Below are 22,193 nucleotides of genomic sequence, written 5' to 3' on the forward strand. Positions count from 1 at the left end.
GACAGCAACACGGGACACGCGAGCTACAGCAACACGGGACACGCGAGCTACAGCAACACGGGACACGCGAGCTACAGCCTCCACAGGACACGTGAGCTACAGCAACACGGGACATGCGAGCGACAGCAACACGGGACATGCGAGCAACAGCAACACGGGACACGCGAGCGACAGCAACACGGGACACGCGAGCTACAGCAACACGGGACACGCGAGCTACAGCAACACGGGACACACGAGCTACAGCAACACGGGACACGCGAGCTACAGCAACACGGGACACGCGAGCTACAGCAACACGGGACACGCGAGCTACAGCCTCCATGGGACACGCGAGCTACAGCAACACGGGACACGCGAGCTACAGCCTCCACAGGACACGTGAGCTACAGCAACACGGGACACGCGAGCTACAACCTCCACGGGACACGCGAGCTACAGCAACATGGGACACGTGAACTGCCCCGGCTTCACTGCTGTGTTCAGTCTGTGGCCACTTCTGCATGCAGCAGCTGTGGGCACGGGCTGTGTCCCTAGACAAGTCTTCAGTGAGTGATGTGGACAACCCTCTGTCTGCACAGTGAGACCAAACAGCAACACTCCATGGAGTCATCTTGAAAACTAGTTGAAAAGCGTTTTGTGAGTGCAGCCTTCCCACCTCCCTCACGCGGCATCTTGTTCTCGTGTCCACGTCGACACTGGCCATCTGTGCCCACACCACGGCTCTGCATGCGGTCCCTGCTGTCTATCACCACTGAGACCGTCTCTTTCTTTGTAGGATCAGAATCACGGGTTTTTCTGTCTCTAACGCCTAAGTTGTTCCAACCATTGGATCTTTCCAGATCCAGAACTATATCCCGGAAGAATTGCCAGTGCTGGCAGGACCCTTCCATGCCCGGCCCGCCGTGGGTGGTGGAGGCCCTCAGCACATCAGATTCCCAAAGACATGACTGTATTGCAAAATGTACAGCATTTATTCACATACAGACAAAAAGGCACAATTCTACTAAATAGTTCAACAAAAAATACAGTTGTCCTCAACTAGTTTTATAAATACTTTCAAAAAGGGGGTAGAAATAAATACAGGACTGGGCCGTGTAATATAAAATAGTCATCTCTACATAGACTTTGTTTAATTTCTGATTTGTAGCTCTTCATGCACCTCTTTTTTTTTTCAATTCAGTTGAATGGACACCAAGCTAGGCACATAGTGAAAAATCCTCTGTACAAGGTTACAAATGTAATGACAAGTTTGTCCATTTTAAAATAATTTAGATTTGTACACAACACATAAAACCGTCATTTAAGTCCTGTGTTTATAACCTAACAAATGACACTCCAGGCAACTTTACAAAAGCTTAACTAGCCTACATTTTGACATAATACATTGATCATAATCAAAGGTATTTCTTGGTCAGGATGCACAAGGGAAAAAGAAAAAGCCAACGGTTCCAATGCTAATAGGGCGCAGTGGGTCGCTGGGCGGCTGCTGCAGAGTTCCCAGCGACAAGGCTGCCACCTACTGTCCGGAGACCGCACACCACTGGCATTTCAGAGCAGGACTATAAAGTATGGACTTTATTTCTGTGTTTTGTTTTTTTTTTTTTTGTGGGTTTTTTTCTTTTGTTTTTTGGTTCAGCATAACTTGGAACATTTGAAAGCTTTTCAACCTAAATGTGGGGGAAAACAGGTAAGGCATTTTTTTTTGCACAAAACTAGCATTCCTAAATAGTGCAAATGAGTCTGGTACCTCTGAGTGGTGAGAGGCCATACACTACATTAATTTAGACTTTCTTTCTATGGCTTCACAGATTACCCCTCTACAACCCTCCTCTCACCGAGAGCTGTCATCAAAAGACAACTGCGGTGGAGTCCAACCTTCTCCTCTGTCCAGAAGGGTTTTGCTCGTATGCAAAAATTACCAAAAAAAATCCATAAATTATGCTACTAGCAAACGTGCAACTTGGATAAGACCCTCCGCCGCCTACAGCAACAGCTACTTAGGACAGCAGTCTCTTGAAATGAGCCTCAGGGCTCAAAAGCAGTCTGTCTAAAAACCAGTCTTTCCCCTCCCCTGAATGAGCTACAGTGTACTTGGAAAAGTGAAGACTTGGTTTGAACATGTCAAACACACAACAGGGATGCGCCAGATCTGCTATCCAATCATCTGGTAAAACTTGCATAGCAAGACAGAGCTCACAAAGCTTGCGGTTGACAGTCACCTGGAAGACTCGACAGTGAACCACAGTGCTCGGAGCATCACTCCTAAGCAGCAGAACCGCTCTGCCAATGAGGACAGACATGTAAATGAACCAGGAGGGCAGGCGCTGGCACTGACGGACTGTGGGGCAGTGTGGGGGACGCTGGGCTGGCTCCCGACGCCCGTACTTCTAAATCTCATTGCTGCTTAAGCTTCCCGTAAGTTTGACTCACAACGACATTGAATTCCAAAGAAAATTAACAGGACCTTAACACTACCCAGTATCTGAATACATATGCACTACAACATTGTTCTCAAATTTAATGCTAAACTTATTATTGCTGATAACTTACTAGTTATTGCCATTTGCAATTAGAAAGTCCAAGTTACAAATAAGAACTCTGACCCCAAAAACCTATTCCTGGGTGCATTTCAACCTCTTGTCTATATAACTAGGTCAATGGTAAGAGCTTATTGCAACTTATTGCCTTTCTATAGGTTTAAAATATAACCTCACTTCTTGTTTTCCTCAGGGAACCTATTCGTGATGGAGGCCCGGGTTCCCTGACGCGCACTAGTGATTGGCTCTGGGGAGTGAGTGACCGCAAACGACCACTGGAGGGTAGAAGGCAAAGGTGCGGGCCGTGGCCAAGGACACCCCGTGCCAGGAGAGAACTGTGAGAACTGTCTCAGGGCCATGCGCGGGCTCCCTGACTCCCCAAGCCCTGTGGCACTGCCCACGCCCAGCCCTCCAGAAGCCCCTTCCTGCCAACTCTGCTGATGCGGGGTGCAGGGGGGTCCCAGAGCTGCTGCCTGCACACTATCAACGCAACAAGAATGGCCTTGGGGCCAGAGTGATTGTAAAATCGACCCGTCCTAGGAATACACCTCAGGGCTGTACGTGCGTGGCGCCCTGGTCTCCACAGGGTGTCAGTCCATTCTGCAGAACTAGATAGGATTCTGTACATTCAGGGAACCCAGAGTTTGTGCTTTGGAAGAATGCAGAGGGCAAGAAGCACAGTATGCAGAGGCTTACTGAAGCCTTGCCTTCTTGTAACCCTTAACACTCAGCTTCTGACCTTAGCTGTCCTGCGTTAGTCTACTCTTCTGTTTTCTCAACAAGTTGCTAATAACACAAACTTCTCACAACAGTGATTTATAAATGACTCTGAAAAAAAAACCCAATCTGAATTGTAAGTAAATGTGTGTGTAGCCCGGGAATCGGGGGGTCTGTCCCCCTCGGCCATCAGGAGGCCAAGATGCTCCTCCGGATGAAGTCCGCCCTCCTGCCCAGGGGGCCGCTGGCCTGTGGACACTTCTTCTCCGATGCTTCGCCCTCAGAGTCACTTAGTTCTACGTCTGGGGCGTACCCGTCATTCTCGTGGTCAGATTTTAATTTGCTCTTAGCCCGGTCCTTGGCCGGTGCCCGGCCCAGGCTGAGGTACGGGCAGTCTGTGTGCTGGTGGCCAGGCCCCTCAGGGGCCTCTCCCTGCTGCGGCCGCTCCCCCTTCTTTGGAATCCGGAATCCGCCCCAGTTTTTCACCGGGCTGGCAGGTGTGGTAGGCACTTGGGCTGCAGTCTGGGAACCGCCGGCTCGGAGCAGGGAGCCATTGCACCTGGGCACGCCCTCCCTCCGGGCGCCAGGCGCCCACTGCCCCGCCCCGGGCAGAGTGGCCATGCGGGGGCTGCCCGGGTGCCTCTGGGATGAATCTGTGGACCTGAGAGGCTTGTGACTCGGTTTCAAAGGCCTGTCCTTCAAGTCGCCTTTAATGAGGTCACAATGAAAGCGATTGTCTCTCCGTTTCCCATGGTCTGGCGGCGCAACCCCATTTTTCTCTTGTGCTGATGATAGGAAGCGTGCATCTGCAAAGGTCTTTTCAAAGTTCAGAAAGCCGCCTGGGGCCCCCAGCCCGCCCCGCCCCCCGGCCAGGCCCGGCCGTCCAAGGGAGGCCTTGCCCATGCTCCCAGGTCTCAGCGGGTCTCGTTTATGGAGCTTCTTCAGCGACGGGGCCAAGGATGCGCCCATCTGCTTCCTGAAGAAGGCCGAATGCCACGTCAAGTCCTCTATGGTGGGAGTGCCAGGACCCACAGGACTGTTAAACAAAAGCATGTTTTCCAGGGAGGAGGAGGATGCACAGGAAGAAGGCACACCTGTGAACACACAAGCACAAAGGCAAGTCCAAAGCAATCCTGGACCTAAGTGTCACCCGCTCCACGCACACTTCCGACCCACCAGTGTAAATCGGTCAGCCTGTCTGTAAAAACTGGTTTCTAGTTAGGAGAATCCAGATCAATACATGCTCAGTATTCTAGATTCTTCCAGCTACAATTCATATGGTCCTTCGTGAAGCTACCTATTCAAGGACTACCCTTTCCTGCAAACAGAGGAAAGTTCAGCAGGACCCCCTGAATTCAGCAGGACCCCCTGAGATTCAGCAGCACCCCCTGGCCAGGCACTCACTGCCTCCCGCCTGCCCGCCCCACCACCCCAGACCCGCAGGAGGACCAGGCAGCCTGCCCGTCCCCCCCAGTGCCTCTCACACGTACGTGTGACTGTGTGAGGCAAACAGCGGTGCTGAACAGTTCTTTACAGTTAGAGGGGATCTTTTGTGCTTTGTTTCTTAAAGCCACCATCACTATGTACAAAATCTATCAGTGGGATTCAACTGCACTGACACCTGAGCTGAGAATGACTTAACACTGTCTTCTGAGGTGAATCACAGCGAGAACTAAATTCCGTAACACTAGCAGAACTTCCTTTCTTGCGACATCACGTGTCATTGCATGTTGTGTTTGTTTGCCTCGAGTCATGCCCCAGTGAACGGCCTCACCCCGCGAGTGGGCGGGCCTGAATTCCTTCCTGCAAGAGCCTCCTGCCACCCAAAGCACAGCACTCCTGTGCTCCTTCCTATGAGAAAGGCTCAGACCCCCCTGCACAACAGTTCTCTATACAACAACTAGTGCCCGTCACGACAGGTGCGCCGTGGTGACCACACGGTGTGGTCCTATCTGCCAGGCCACTGGCTCGGCTTCAGTGCCACACCTAACGTACATACTTCCTTATTTCTGACACTTGGCACCACAGAAAAACAGAATGGAGACCAGTGATTCTTAAACAGGGTGTCCGTCTGCAGATCTCTGACACCCTTATCCAGGAAGGTCCTCACAGGGAAGGCATCTCACCTCAGGCACCACAGTCCCCAGTGGGGAAGGTGCAGAGCCACCCTGGGGGTCTCCTGTGCTCCACAGGCCGTGCACGAAGGCGTGGGGAGAGCCACTGCCCACAGCACCTACAACGGCCATCTCAGGACAGCAGCCTTGGGAGAAACACCACTTGCTCACACAAGTAAAACCCTCGCCTTGAAATGCAGAACATCCTGCCTGCAGTGTCCACAGGGACCTCCGAGGAACACTTAGTACTCGCTTTGACAGACAGGTCAAGAAGACCCTGAGGGACACTCGGAGCTCACCTCCACAGGACAAGACCCTGAGGAACACTCAGAGCTCACCTCCACAGGACATCAAGACCCAGAGGGACACTCGGAGCTCACCTCCACAGGATAACAAGACCCTGAGGAACACTCGGAGCTCACCTCCACAGTCACCTCCACAGGACAACAAGACCCTGAGGAACACTCGGAGCTCACCTCCACAGGACAGTAAGACCCTGAGGGACACTCGGAGCTCACCTCCACAGTACAGTAAGACCCTGAGGAAAACTCGGAGCTCACCTCCACAGGACAGTAAGACCCTGAGGGACACTCGGAGCTCACCTCCACAGGACAAGACCCTGAGGAACACTCGGAGCTCACCTCCACAGGACAACAAGACCCTGAGAGACACTCGGAGCTCACCTCCACAGTCACCTCCACAGGACAAGAGCCACAGAGGCACAACCTAGAAGGAGCCCAGGCAACACTAAGCCAAGAAGGAATAAGGGAAAGGAGAGCTGGAAGCTGAAGAATCAGAACTGAACATCTTTCCTAAACACACTACGAGGAACAACTTCCTAAGAGCTTTGCCAGTCAACTCCAAGGTCCAGCTAATGATGTGGGTAGGCTACATATGGAAAATACCTAGTCCTGGCCAGGAAAGATCTAAAATAGTGTCAATAAGTCAATGCTGTTAAAATGGTGTCACATATCAAGATTAAAACTCAGCCGACCTGTTTAGCCGACCAAGGCTATTCACAAGGATAAAGTTAATTCGTGTTTGCTGTTTCTGCCTGTCATAATAATCTCAATGCAGAAACAGAACTGCACAAATGCAGAAAAGTAGAAGTCAACGGTGACTAACGCAAGTGCAAACAAGGACACTGCTCCAACTTAGTTCAGTCCAGGGCAGAGACACTCAACTCTTCAGAAGGCAGGCCAGACCTGCCTACCACTTCCACACTCTTCCAGCCCTACTTTTGGGGACTTGCACTTGCAGAATGCTGGTCACAGCGTAAGCCTTTCCTACAGATGAAAAGAATCCAAGATGGGTCAAGATGCCCCACTCCTGCTTGGCCCCCAGAACTCCGTGCTGTCTCCTGTATTACTGGTCAACCCAAAGGCTGGGCTGATGTTTAAATATGAGTCAGGCTCTGCAATATCTGACTCTGGTCTCAAGACAGCTTCAACACGAAGCTTGCTGTACCCCCATTCTACACAGAGGAGAGTGGAAAGACAAGATTTGTGCTTGATCAGTACAAGGGGACTCACCCCCCCCCCTCCCGTGGGAGACTCCCTTAACATGGGGTCTCAATGACTTCCTTGATGAAAATCAGTACTTCTTAAATTTTTTATGGGAAGAAAAAGGACAGACCATTTTTCCTTTAACAGTACTAAGGCTTACAAACATCCGCCCTGCCTTTTAGCCAAGAAGACTCAGTGCATACCTGGAACTCTTTCTTTCTCCAAGAGCTTAGTGTAAAGACTGAATATCTGCTCCTGGACTCTGCACACCGACCGTTTCATCTTTTCCCTGCGTGTGACCATGTACGTGAGGTTCCGCACCTGAACGCAGAGAAAAAAAGATTCCACGTGAGCAACAGCAGCAGCAGTGCCTTGGGGTTCATTTCAGCCGAGAAAACTCGGGCTAGCCTTTCACCCCATCTTTAGCTTTTTGGCAACAAGAAGTCCAGTTGTTTCCCTTGGTGCTGCACCGCCCTGACACCGAGCCGCCCGCAGAGGCGCGCTCCTCCGCCAGGATCTGCTCCTGCCCTCGCCCGCCTGCAGGTTCTCCCCTGGGCTCTACGGCCACGGCCTTCAGAGGACTCGGAAGCCACCACTGTGCTTTCTGAAGAAGAGGCCCCCAGCCCAGCCCCCTCTACCACCCAACTGTCACAGTTCAAGTGAGCCATTGTCCACGGGGCGTGACAAACAGCTGGCGGCTGTGTGCACAGCAAGGCCCAGGCGCCCCGCGTCACCAGATAGGACCACACATCACTAGCCACACGGAACCCAAAGCTAAGGCTTCAGCCACTAAGCGCCGCGGATGCCAGGCTCCTGCATCTTCATGAGCCCAGAGCACACAGCATGACAGCGCCGTGTGAACAGGACCGCAGTTATCTCCGCGATGGGTCCACCCTCCTGCCTCCCGGGGGGAAAAGGTCAAAGGCCACTGTGCCTTCTTTCGGTCACAGGGGCGCCACGGCCTGGACGCACTGCGGGCCTCCCAGCTCGCTCCTCTCGTTTCTGCAGACCCCCTGCACACTACTCAGGCACTGGCTTCTCCCACGGGTGACGGAGCATGGTCCCGGCCGCCCCACCGCCTCCTCAGAGGAGCGAGGGGAGCTGGTGTTGCTATCTTTGGGCCTGGTCAGTTCCTGCTCCCAGACACACCCCAAAGCCAGGAGGGGAACAGGACAGGAGCCCGGCGGCGGCGGACAGGAGGGGCCCCGCCAGAGCCGCATCTCCTGTGAGTTTGCCACAGGACGGACTTGAGAGACGCATGGGAAGCTTGACCCTATGGTACTTCACTGCGGGCTACGGCCGCTCCCGAGGCACCCGCCCGCATACCCGCCTCAAGCAGGTCACCGTTCCCAAACCACGCCATGTCCTGACCATACTTCTCCCTGAAGCACTAGTTTGCAAACACCTGACTGCACTGCTAATGAATTTTCCGGAATTGCCCGAAGAACTACCCGGAAGGTAGTTCCTACAGGTCACAGCATGACCCCAACCCATCCATGTTCAAGGCCATGGTGTCCAGCTCCTCACATGTGACCCGAGCACAGGACTGCCTGGCCCTTCTGAACCCCTGGCCAAACATCACTCTCTGAGCCATTCACTGTGTCTTTTCAAAAGGGCCTTAAGGGGCGCTCCAGGCAGGAAGGCGGCCGTGGGGCTCAATGTGTTCACTACCACGCAGATCCGTTCCTATCTTACGGAGTTGTGTCTGTGCTGGGAAGAAGGGCCATGCCCTGAGCCATGTGGGCAGAACTCCAAGGACTGAGACAAGTCCCCTGCCTCACAGTTAGTTCTCACTGTCACCGCTGCCCTGATTAGCCCTTGGTCTGACATGCGTGCTGTTCATAATTACAACGAGCACTGCCCTCTCTGGGGCAGAGTTCAACTTTTTAGAGCCGCTGCTATCACAGCACGATGGCAAATTTCAGGAAAGCGCAACTTCCAGTACCGTAAGCAACCGATGCTGAATCCCCTAACATCTGATTTTTTTAATAAGACAAATACAAGTAATACCACACACACGCACACACAAATCCTGATTTATTCCCTGTTTCATACATCATAGGCATTCTACTTAGAAAGCAGCAGTGACTCCAAAAATAGTTCAGAATTTAATTGTGAGTGCATGTTCTTAAATACAGAGAAGAGTTAGTACACCACAGGCATTTTCTACACTTTTATTTTGTGGTGATTGAGACAGACACAGCTCAAACACGAGACTTCTGCCCTCCCTCCCCGAGCCGAGCTGGGCCGGGCCGCACTGCCGGGCCGGCCTCAGCCCCGGGCATCACAGGAGCCACGGGCCTGCGAAGGGGTCTTCCCTGGCCTCACCACCAGGGGGCCTCACCCTGGGGTCTCTGCAGGACAGAGGCCTAGGGGCCAGGGGTGGCAGCACTGTGGACCCATCTCCAGGCCAGCCAGGTTCTGGGAGGTCTAGACAGCTCGTCTGCTCTGCCCTGCGGCCCAGCCTCTCATCTCCACATCTGAGCAGACTCCCAGGGAGGGTGCACACCCCACTAGCAAGCCAGGGTTTGGGGGCCCTTCACTGTTTCAGTCCGCCCCAGGCCGGAAAACGCCATGCCATCCTGGCCACACTAATGAATTAATGGTAGCCGACAGCCCGGGGGGGGGGGGGGGGGGGGGCGTGGCGTGGGGGAGTTTCTAGAACCAGTGAGCCCAGGCAGAAAGAGGAGACCCTGGGAAGGGAGCCAGCCCAAGTGGGAAGGAGTTTCACGCAGACCCCGAAGGCCAGGAGAACCGGGGGTACAAAGCAGCACACACATGCACAGTGCCGGCATCCATGGCTGCAGCTGCGCAGCGGAACACACAAGTATCAGCAGCACACAGTGGAGCACAACTGCCAGGCCTCTGGCTAGCACCAAGGCCTGTGCCAGGAGTCACACACCCGCAACACCAGACTCAGTGCGTGCCTGTACGCAGTGTACACACACCACACACATGCACGTGTACTGCACACATCCCACATGCATAGTGCATACACACAGTGTATACACACTGCACACACACAACGTGCACACCACACACACATACACACTGCATGGCGCATACACATGGTACACTCAGACACACGGCATACATACACTGTACACATACCACACACACCTACTGCAGTGTATACTGTGCACACACACATACTGCATACACACTACACACACACCATACACATCATATGCACACACATACTGCATACACATGGCGTGTGCCACTGCTCACGGATGCATAATGCAACGCGGTGTGTACATTATGCATGCACACACACTACATACATACACGGCACGCACACCATACACACATCATACACACATGCATACTGTATACACACGGTGTATATATGAACTGTACACACACCTGCATGCATTGTACACACGCACATATGCTGCATGCACAGTGTATATGCACTGTACATGCGCACATATGCACGGTGCACCACATGCACGCATCATATGCATGCACATATACACAGTGTATACACAGTACACATGCATACTGCATACACATGGTGTATAAACATTGTACACACGCTATACCCACACGTGTATACTGCGTAGTGTATACACAGTAGACACACGCTGCATACATACTGTACGTACACACTGAACACACACTGTACTCACGCCACACACCATGTGTATATACACACACCGTGCATACACAGCAAGAATGCAGCCTCTGTGAGGACACGGCAGCCTGTCAGGAGTGTCCTCACAAACATGCACACAGGTCGGCGCCCTCAGCCTGCTCCGCTCACAGTGGTGCTGGGGCCGAGGCGGGGAGCGGAGCCTGGTGCCCCTTGCAGGCCTCTCCCCGGCTGCACAAGTCATCCCCTACTCCTGCCCCCCACTCACAAGTGAAACCCGTCCTAGTTGTCAAAGTTAGTCTGTAAACATTCTGAGTCAACCCTTGGTCATTTTCCTGGGGTTCAGTCCCCTCTGGAAAAAGAGGGTAAAGAAAGGAACGCCCTCTGATCTTGCCAACAGTAAAGGTGAAGGGAGAGTGTCTAAGAATCACAGAGAAGCCCGCCAGAGCGGCGGCGGCGGCAGCGCACCAGCGCAGGGAGTGGCCGCCCGCCACCGCACTAGACCGCAGGACCTGGTGCGTGGTGCGCACAGGTCACCATGAGGACTGGCTATCACCTCTTGCTCTGGCGAGCCCGGCCTCTGCATCCTCGTCGCTAGGTCACTACAGGGTGTCGGAGTCGATCATTACCCGCTCCAGGTCCTGCCGCAGGTGCGTGAACAGCTGCAGCCTCCTAAACAAGACGTCCTGCTCGCGCTTGGCCAGATTGTCCTCCTCGTCTTTCTTTGGGGTGATGAGGGGCTTGTTGAAATTGACCTTCCTCTTCAGCTTCCAGTACTGGTACAGGAAATCCACCACCGCCTCCGGCAGCCTCAGGGCCCTGGCCACGTCCAGCAGGTTGACGAAGGTGTAGAACTCGTCCTCCAGCTGCTGCAGCTTCTGCTTGCGGACGCTGGTGCGGTGGGCTTCGTCACGCTGCTGCCCAGGGCCGGTGAGGGCCTCCAGGGGGCTCCGGGGAGCCCCGTTCTCCGCGGGCCCCGCCCCAAGGCTCTCCTCGGGCTTCCGGTGCGAGCTGTGCTTCGGGCAGTAGGACTTGAACTTGACTTCATCGTTGTCTGCCAGGATGGTCTTCATGTCCAGGCCGCGGTCAAAGGCGCAGGTGACGTGGAAGGCTGTGCGGCAGTTCTTCACCGAGCACTGCAGAGAGCGTGCAGAGGAGAGACTTACCGAGCGACCACAGCAAAGGCACGCACGTACACACAGCCACACCCCGGGGCACCCCACACGCATGTCATACCTGACACCACACATGTGCACGTCACACATCACATGCTACGTCACGCCTGACACCACGCATGCGCACGTCACACATCACATGCTACGTCACGCCTGACACCACACATGTGCACATCACATGCTACATCACACCTGACACCACGCATGTGCACGTCACACATCACATGCTACGTCACGCCTGACACCACACATGTGCACATCACATGCTACGTCACACCTGGCACCACACATGTGCACATCACATGCTACGTCACACCTGACACCACACATGTGCACGTCACACATCACATGCTACGTCACGCCTGACACCACACATGTGCACATCACATGCTACGTCACACCTGACACCACGCATGTGCACGCACATCACACCATCACATGCTACGTCACACCTGACACCACACATGTGCACGTCACACATCACATGCTACGTCACACCTGGCACCACGCATGTGCACGCACGTCACACCATCACATGCTACGTCACACCTGACACCACACATGTGCACGTCACACATCACATGCTACGTCACACCTGGCACCACGCATGTGCACGCACGTCACACCATCACATGCTACATCACACCTGACACCACGCATGTGCACATCACACATCACACCATCACATGCTACGTCACACCTGACACCACACATGTGCACGTCACACATCACATGCTACGTCACGCCTGGCACCACGCATGTGCACGTCACACATCACATGCTATGTCACGCCTGACACCACACATGTGCACGCACGTCACACCATCACATGCTACGTCACGCCTGACACCACACATGTGCACGCACATCACACCATCACATGCTACGTCACACCTGGCACCATGCATGCGCATGTCACACATTACATACTACATCACACCTGACACCACGCATGTGCACGCATGTCACACCATCACACTCCGGCACCCATGCATGCACATGCACAGTGGCAGCAAAGTGAACCCTGGCAGGCTTTCAGTGAAGCAGAACCTGGAGAAAAGGGAACTCGCATGTGGAGGCTTCCTAACCACAAAAACCACCAGTAGCTTGAAACAACTCAAGTATAAACTGAGGACCAGGGGCTGGGAGGTGGCTCAGTGGTAGAGTGCTTGCCTTGCATGCCTGAGGCCCTGGGTTTGATTCCTGAGCTGAAGAGCTGAGGGACAGCGCCCAGGCCCTGAGTTCAGGCAGGACCTCATGCCTGCTCAGCTTGCTCGCTCAGCTAGCACTCTGCACTTGAGCCACGTCTCCAGACCGGCGTTTTTCCAGATGGCCCTGAGGATCGTCACGCCCACCTGGCCGCCTTCACACCCGGAGCTGACGGCCGGCCGGGGGCTCAACATGCTCCACATCACCTTGTACTTCGTACATTTTGGCTTTGGGTTTTATGACAAACCTCAAGCATCTTCTACGGACAGGTATGTGCCAGCCAGGGGTCCTCACGGGCCACGAACACGGGTAGCCCCAGGGACCGTGGCTGAGGATGGCAAACATTCCTTCCCTCACAGGGAAAGGGTGGCAGGGCTCAAAGAAACCCATCCTCACCACAAAAACAACATCCCAGCCTAAGTGTGTTGAAAAGGGGGGAGAATGGGAAAGTAATGGAGTGAAGTTGATCAGAAGTACATTGTGTGGAAGGACGCTTTATACAGTACATGTTAGTGTAGAGACTGCTCAGAAGGGAGAGGCAGAGAGGTAAGAGCGGCAGCGAGAGAGAGAGAGAGAGAGAGAGAGAGAGAGAGAGAGAGAGAGAGAGAGAGAGAGAGAGAGTGGCATGGGGGGAGGGAGAGGTAGAGGACACAGCCCCAGGGGTGAGGAGGAGGCGGGGCACTGGGGCCAGGGAGGCCAGGGCAAAGACGGCACCCGCCCACCACCCGCCTGCCACGGGGAGCCAGCCAGGAGTCAGCCCGGGCTCAGGGAGCTGTGCGCCTAGCGCCACCCCTCTGCCTGGGCGGGGCTGCCAGGTGCCCCAGTGCAGCAGCCCTGCCCAGCCAGCGTGAGGTGACTCGGCTCCCGTGCCCCTCGGCCTCAGGAGGAGGCCGACCCAACCCGGGTGAGCACAAGCACCTAGCCCGGGAAGGCTGCAGAGAGGGAGCCCACTCGGCACCCCAAACCCAGAGCCATGGGACACGGGACACTGTCTGCCCCTATCCTTCAGTGTCAGAGACACTGAAAACCTAGCCCTTCATTCTGCTTTTAGCACTCAGCCCAGAGAACCTGGAGAAATACCTGCTGTGCAACCCACAACTAACAACAGCTTCAAGCGGGTGAGGCAACATCAGTGGCAGAACACACTCACCTGGCCAGGCCCCGCTCAGCACACAACACTGACACACCCGGCCAGGCCCCGCTCAGCACACAACACTGACACACCCGGCCAGGCCCCGCTCAGCACACAACACTGACACACCCGGCCAGGCCCCGCTCAGCACACAACACTGACACACCTGGCCAGGCCCCGCTCAGCACACAACACTGACACACCTGGCCAGGCCCCGCTCAGCACACAACACTGACACACCTGGCCAGGCCCCGCTCAGCACACAACACTGACACACCTGGCCAGGTCCCGCTCAGCACAGCTGCAGCCACAGGAATGGAAGCTGGCGCTAGCCGGAGCCCATCTGTGCCTGGCTTTGAGCTGCACTAATGCAAGTGTGCTAACCATCAAGAGAAAGGAGCTGCAGCAGCCCTGCGCTAGTGGCCCCTGGGCTTTCCTGTTCAGCAGACAGATGGAAGCACAGCCCCCCCCCAGCTGCAGACAGACAGACAGACAGATGGAAGCACAGCCCCCCAGCCGCAGACGTGCAGACAGACAGACAGATTTCCGGAAGCACAGCCCCCCAGCTGCAGACAGACAGACAGACGGATGCATAGCCCCCCAGCTGCAGACAGACAGACAGACAGATGGAAGCACAGCCCCCCAGCCGCAGAAAGGCAGACAGACAGATGGAAGCACAGCCACCCAGCTGCAGACAGACAGACAGACAAATGGAAGCACAGCCACCCAGCTGCAGACAGACAGACAGACAAATGGAAGCACAGCCCCCCAGCTGCAGACAGACAGACAGACAGACAGATGGAAGCACAGCCACCCAGCCGCAGACGTGCAGACAGACAGACAGACAGATGGAAGCACAGCCCCCCAGCTGCAGACAGACAGACAGACAGATGGATGCATAGCCCCCCAGCTGCAGACAGACAGACAGACAGATGGAAGCACAGCCACCCAGCTGCAGACAGACAGACAGACAGACAGATGGAAGCACAGCCCCCAGCTGCAGAAAGACAGACAGATGGAAGCACAGCCCCCCAGCCGCAGAAAGACAGACAGACAGATGGAAGCACAGCCACCCAGCTGCAGACAGACAGAAAAATGGAAGCACAGCCCCCAGCCACAGACAGACGGAAGCACAGCCACCCAGCCGCAGACAGACAGATGGAAGCACAGCCACCCAGCTGCAGACAGACAGACAGATGGAAGCACAGCCCTCCAGCTGCAGACAGACAGACAGATGGAAGCACAGCCACCCAGCCGCAGACAGACAGACAGATGGAAGCACAGCCCTCCAGCTGCAGACAGACAGACAGACAGATGGAAGCACAGCCACCCAGCCACAGACAGACAGATGGAAGCACAGCCCTCCAGCTGCAGACAGACAGACAGACAGATGGAAGCACAGCCATCCAGTTGCAGACAGACAGATGGAAGCACAGCCCTCCAGCTGCAGACAGACAGACAGATGAAAGCACAGCCACCCAGCCGCAGACGTGCAGACAGACAGACAGATGGAAGCACAGCCCTCCAGCTGCAGACAGACAGACAGACAGATGGAAGCACAGCCCCCAGCCACAGACAGACAGACGGAAGCACAGCCACCTAGCTGCAGACAGACAGACAACAGACAGATGGAAGCACAGCCCCACAGCCGCAGACAGACAGACAGACAACAGACAGATGGAAGCACAGCCCTCCAGCTGCAGACAGACAGACAGACAACAGACAGATGGAAGCACAGCCCTCCAGCTGCAGACAGACAGACAGATGGAAGCACAGCCCCCCAGCTGCAGAAAGACAGACAGACAGACAGACAGACAGATGGAAGCACAGCCCCCCAGCTGCAGACAGACAGACAGATGGAAGCACAGCCACCCAGCTGCAGACAGACAGACAGACAACAGACAGATGGAAGCACAGCCCCCCAGCCGCAGACAGACAGACAGATGGAAACACAGCCACCCAGCTGCAGACAGACAGACAACAGACAGATGGAAGCACAGCCCCCCAGCTGCAGACAGACAGACAGATGGAAGCACAGCCCCCCAGCTAGAGAAAGACAGACAGACAGATGGAAGCACAGCCCCCCAGCTGCAGAAAGACAGACAGACAGATGGAAGCACAGCCACCCAGCTGCAGACAGACAGACAACAGACAGATGGAAGCACAGCCCCCCAGCTGCAGACAGACAGACAGATGGAAGCACAGCCCCCCAGCTGCAGAAAGACAGACAGATGGAAGCACAGCCCCCCAGCTGCAGAAAGACAGACAGACAGATGGAAGCACAGCCCCCCAGCTGCAGAAAGACAGACAGACAGATGGAAGCACAGCCCCCAGCCACAGACAGACAGACAGACAAATGGAAGCACAGCCCTCCAGCTGCAGACAGACGGACGGAAGCACAGCCACCCAGCCACAGACAGACAGACAGACAGATGGAAGCACAGCCCCCCAGCTGCAGACAGACAGACAGACAGACAACAGACAGATGGAAGCACAGCCCCCCAGCCGCAGACAGACAGACAGATGGAAGCACAGCCACCCAGCTGCAGACAGACAGACAGATGGAAGCACAGCCCTCCAGCTGCAGACAGACAGATGGAAGCACAGCCACCCAGCCGCAGACAGACAGACAGACAGACAGACGGACGGAAGCACAGCCACCCAGCCGCAGACAGACAGACAGACAGACAGATGGAAGCACAGCCCTCCAGCTGCAGACAGACAGACAGATGGAAGCACAGCCCCCAGCCACAGACAGACAGACAGATGGAAGCACAGCCACCCAGCCGCAGACAGACAGACAGACAGATGGAAGCCCAGCCCTCCAGCTGCAGACAGACAGACAGACAGACAGATGGAAGCCCAGCCCTCCAGCTGCAGACAGACAGACAGACAGACAGACAGACAGATGGAAGCACAGCCCTCCAGCTGCAGACAGACAGATGGAAGCCCAGCCCTCCAGCTGCAGACAGACAGATGGAAGCCCAGCCCTCCAGCTGCAGACAGACAGATGGAAGCACAGCCCTCCAGCTGCAGACAGACAGACAGATGGAAGCATAGCCGCAGACATGCAGACAGGAACTGACAAAACGACTCTAGGAAGACACATCGCTTTTCCTTCAAACACATGTTCTGGGAAAGTGAGTCAATCAGGAACATAAGGCAATCGATGGCAAGAAGAAGGTGGACTGGCCAGAGCCCTCAGAGGAGAAGCAAGCGGCTCCGCCTGCCGCCAGCTCACCAGAGGGTGGTGGCTTGTCCTTAGTCCGCGGTGCTTGTCCCCAAGTAACACAGTGTCTAAACTCTCTCTTCCATTCTCCGTTGCCCAACCCACTCTCAGGCAGAGGTACTGGTAATCTTAGTTCATAACAGATTCTCCTGACACCCAAGTCCCCAAGCCTCTGGATATTTCTGCGAAGGTTTCAGACCCTCAAACACCAGGAGATGGCAGTTACAATAAGTGGAATCTCTGGGGTTGTTAGGAAGGAGGAAGGAGGAAGGAGGAAAAAGGAGAGGGAGGAGGGAGGTAGAGAGAGAAAACTGGACACAGTGGCTCACGCCTCTAACCCTTGCTACCTGGGAGGCTGAGGTCAGGAGGATCGTGGTCTGGGGCTGGCCCCACAGCTCAACCATTGAAAGAAGCTGGTGTGGCGGCGCCCCTGTGACCCTAACTGCAGAAAGCCGAGCAGGACCCATGGAGGCCAGCACAGGCGCAAGCTGGGACCCTGACCACAAAGTCGTGAAGGGGAACAAGGGGCCTGGCTCGAGGGGTGGCGCGCCTGACGGCAAGCAGGGGAGGAGGCGCAGGTAACACACGTGGCTTGGCACCTTGGGGAATCAGGACCACATGCAGGCGCTGTCTGTGCTGAGCACCGTGTCGTCTGGGGAGACACAGCCCAGAGAGCACCTCTGCTCCAGAGCCGCCGCCGCCGTAGGCCCCGTGCCAGCCAGAGAAGCCTCTCAGACCACGGCCATCCAGACCTTAGGACGCAAGGCCCAGAAAGCGACGCACTGATGCCATCAGATGACAAGAGGAAACAGCATGCTGTGCTTTCTCCCTTTCACTGGACCTCAGGACTGTCATGCCTGCCTGTATCTGCGCATCTGACGCATTTACTTGCAGGTAAGTAAGTGCCATAAATCAAATGCACAGGTGCTGGTGCTCATGCCTGTAATCCTCACTACTCAGGAGGCTGAATCTGAGGATTGCAGTTCAAAGCCAGCCTGGGCAGGAAAGTCCAAGAGAACTCTTATATCAAAAAACTACTCAGGGCTGGGAAGGTGGCTCAGTGGTAGAGCGCTTGTCTTGCATGCATGAGGCCCTGGGTTCGATTCCCCAGCACCACATAAGCAAAAAGGAAAAAAGCCGGAAGTGGCGCTGTGTCTCAAGTGGTAGAGCACTAGCCTTAAGCTGAAGAGCTGAGGGACAGCGTTCAGGCCCAGAGTTCAGGCCCACGACCGGACCCCTAAAAAAACAAAAAACTACTCAGAAAAAGCCAGAAGTAGTTCTGTGGCTAAGTGGTAGAGTGCCAGCCTTTAGCACAAAGAAGTTCAGGGACAGCGCCCAGGCCCTGAATTCAGACTCCAGGACCAGGAAAAAAAAATCCAATGTCTAGGCTGTGTTCAGAGCAGGCCACCTCTTCCTAGAGCAACCTGCACACCCAGGTCTTCATGTCTGCCTGGGGACAGCAGCTGTGGCCCGGGCCTAGCAGGAGGCCTGGGACAGAACAGAAAGCAAGGAACTTCCAGGTAACAGCTCTGGGTCCAGGGACATTGGACCATCAGCTAACCCCAGGCACCTGGGCCGGTCCCATGCTCCCTCCCGTCCTGGAACAGCAAAGGCCCGGCGGCCAAACCTGCTGAGCAGCTCACCTGAATGGAGGCCCCAAACTTCTCGTTGCAGAGGCTGCACACCAGTGCCCAGCGGCTGCTGGGGATGTGAGACACCTTGGTGATGGGCTCCATCTTCTCCGGGCTGCCAATGCTCACCTGCAGGCCAACAGCAAGGGCGAACACCCAGCCATCAGAAGCAGAACGCGACGTCCTAGAGTTCAAGACCTGCCACTCTGAGGGCAGCCCTGACCCACACACACCCTTGCCTGGCTGACTCCTGCAGACGGCTACCTCTTCCCTTCCCACTGAAGAATGTGACGGCAAAGACCCTGGCATGTGGATAGCGCAGTCTTCCTCTGAACCAGTAACAGTTTGGTCAGGACGAAAAATCACCTTAAAATGCCTACATAGACTTTCAGTTTGGAGTGAGCAAATACAAAAGCCATTTTATCCATTTCCCAGTAAACATACTAGCTCATTCCACCAGAATGAAAAGAAGAATGATGCAAAGAAGAAATCCCACAGGCCAGATAAAACATCATCTCTGCCTTCCATCCCCCAAAGCCAGCAGACGGGCTGACCACAAACACAGGATCCCGCACCGCCTGCCCCCTGCAACGCCAAGCAGTCTGAGCCACACACGATCTTCTCAGAGTGGCACGGCCAATTAAATTAGTCAAGGTGTGGGACAGGAAATAGACAAAACAAACCCTGCAGTTAAAAAGGTTGCAGCTGAGTAAGAGTTTTCAACAACTACAACCTGCAGAAGTGTGGCCTGGTGTGTGGCACCGTCGAGGAAGGACCCCAGGCCAGGCTGGCCCTGCGCAGAGGGAGCAACCTGACCCTAACACAGTTCCCACGTCCCCACCCCAGGACAACATGGCGGAGGCCAAGCCGGCAGCGACTGGGAAGGATCCCAAGCCGTCCGGGAGGGTGTGCGGGAGTCACATACCTCTGGGATCCACAGGGCGCAGCTGACATGGACCCACTTGGTTCCGCTGCGGGTGGGCTTCATGGCACCCCCCTTCTTGGGACACAGCAGACATTTCGGCTCCACACCCAGGGCGCAGGTCCGGCACAGCCAACTGCCCTCTGGCACCTTGAGGATTCCATAACAGGCCTGGACAAAGCCACAGCACAAGGCAAAGGAGACAAAGAGAAACACGGTTCCTCTCCGAATGCACACACAGAGGTCCCACCAACGCTGAGATCCCAACCCTGGGCTGCGACCCCAGCAAAGGCGAAAGGCTTCTGGGCTGAGACATGAGGCGCCGTGCAGACCCCTGCGGGACAGCCGCTTAGCCCTGTACCTACGCCAGGCTCTCCAACGTGGCAGGGCCGCGGGGGACCCCTACCCTCGCCTCACAGAAAGCGGGAGCACAGGGCAGCAATGCACGGCCACACACAGGACAGCGAGAGTGGCCGACACAGAAGCCACGTGAGGAGCAAACAGACACGGAAGAACAAGACCCAAGGAGAATATTTAAAACAAAGCCTTGCACAAGATGGCAAAACCACCCGAGATAGCACACTGCAGAAATCAAGGTTTCACGGCTAATGTAATCATGACGGCTCAAGGAGTAAAAAGGCAAATTTGAGTAAGTTACCCCAACGGTACCAGAGGCCCAGAGAGCTTTAAAAGCCAAACTGATAAAAATGAAGTGCACAGAACTTCAGGGAGTCGGGAGTCGTGGCAACACAACGCTCCCTCCTCAGACAGCGTCTTAAGAACACCGACCCCACAGACTCCACGGGACCCGCACGCAAAGGCTGCTCAACCACACCTCGCGACGCTAGGGCCCAGACAGGTGCCACAGACAGACCTGGGCTAACACTGCCGGTTCCGACTGGGTAAAAACAAAACGAGAAGCAGGTCTAAGCTAGTAAGTATGGCTTAAAGACAAACCAAGAAGAGGTCACAAGCGAAAAATATACTAAACACAGAGATCAGAAAAAGAGCATCTGAAACTGAGCCCACTAGCCTTGATGTCCGTGACAAGTTTCTAGAACAGAGTTCTTAAGTTTCCAAGCAGACAAGTAAAGGAAGTGAGGAAAGTCCTCCACAGGTTACAAGTACCAGCAGCCAAAAGCAGCAATGGTGGCCACCAGGCCCATGATCACGGCTGACACCCGAGGAATTCACTGCCCAAGGAAACGCAGACAAATGGATGAGCTTCCCAAGACATGCAGAACAAGACCACAGACTCTGCTGAGCCGTGGCGGCAAATGGAGGAGGGCAGGTGGATCTCAAAGGAGAGGCTTGAGCCTCCTCCGTGACGTCACCCAATCTGTCTGAACCTCAGACCCGACAGATCCACGGGAAGCGCTTCCAGACTGCCTCTGAACCCCTACATCCCACCCATCTGCGTCAACATTCCAGGCCAGCCTAGACTAAGGTGTGTGAGGGCCTATCTGAACAAGCAAGCCAAAGCACCTGGGCTCCTGGCGATGATCTCGGTTCTGAGGGAGACACAGGTAGTGACCACGGTCCAAGGCAGCCCCGGAGAAAAGGCACGAGGCCCTCTCCAAAAATACCCAAAGCAAGCAAGGGGGCTGGGGTCTACATGACGCAGTATAGACCAAGTCCTGAATTCAAGCCTCAGTGCTGTGGGAGACGGCAGGAAGTCTGCTTTATCTATTCATACGTTCTGACCCCCAAAGCTAAGCAGAAGCCTATACAACCTCATCTACAGTCCCTGAAAATGGAAGAAACTGACCTGAGATGGGGATGTACCCTAGCAAAGCCCTGAAATCCAGCTGATGCTACTACAGGAACACTGGAGTAGGCGAACCACAGGCCCCGGCAGCCACCACACACAATGAAGACAGCAGCCAGCCCGGTGCACTGAGGACTGAGGGGACGGACCATGGGCTCTGAGGACTGACAGGATGGACCATGGACTCTGAGGACTGAGGGGATGGACCATGGGCTCTGAGGACTGAGGGGATGGACGATGGGCTCTGAGGACTGACAGGATGGACCATGGACTCTGAGGACTGAGGGGATGGGCCATGGACTCTGAGGACTGACAGGATGGACCATGGACTCTGAGGACTGAGGGGATGGACCATGGGCTCTGAGGACTGACAGGATGGACCATGGGCTCTGAGGACTGAGGGGATGGACCATGGGCTCTGAGGACTGAGGGGATGGACCATGGGCTCTGAGGACTGAGGGGATGGACCATGGGCTCTGAGGACTGAGGGGATGGACCATGGGCTCTGAGGACTGAGGGGATGGACGATGGGCTCTGAGGACTGACAGGATGGACCATGGGCTCTGAGGACTGACAGGATGGACCATGGGCTCTGAGGACTGACAAGATGGACCATGGGCTCTGAGGACTGAGGGGATGGACGATGGGCTCTGAGG

At 55.2% G+C, this 22,193-nt stretch overlaps 1 protein-coding gene across 4 annotated transcripts in view; it reads right to left on the reverse strand.

Annotated features, from left to right (window-relative positions):
• Window positions 1–951: 951 nt before the first annotated feature.
• Jade1 (jade family PHD finger 1) overlaps window positions 952–22,193 on the reverse strand; it is a 48,251-nt gene continuing 27,009 nt past the window's right edge. For 3 of the 4 annotated variants that reach the window (XM_042670486.1, XM_042670484.1, XM_042670485.1), the window contains exons 7-11: window positions 19,773–19,940; window positions 18,860–18,976; window positions 11,101–11,607; window positions 7,080–7,197; window positions 952–4,351 (exon numbers count right to left, since the gene is read on the reverse strand). In XM_042670486.1, the coding sequence (XP_042526420.1) occupies window positions 3,447–4,351; window positions 7,080–7,197; window positions 11,101–11,607; window positions 18,860–18,976; window positions 19,773–19,940 (1,815 nt within the window). In that variant the 3' untranslated portion in view covers window positions 952–3,446. Of the gene's footprint in view, window positions 4,352–7,079; window positions 7,198–10,014; window positions 11,608–18,859; window positions 18,977–19,772; window positions 19,941–22,193 lie in introns of those variants that run through there. The other variant, XM_042670487.1, reaches the window with a different exon arrangement.

Source organism: Dipodomys spectabilis, unplaced genomic scaffold, assembly GCF_019054845.1.
Source record: "Dipodomys spectabilis isolate Male_0828 unplaced genomic scaffold, ASM1905484v1 ptg000559l, whole genome shotgun sequence".
NCBI classification, from domain to species: Eukaryota; Metazoa; Chordata; class Mammalia; order Rodentia; family Heteromyidae; genus Dipodomys; species Dipodomys spectabilis.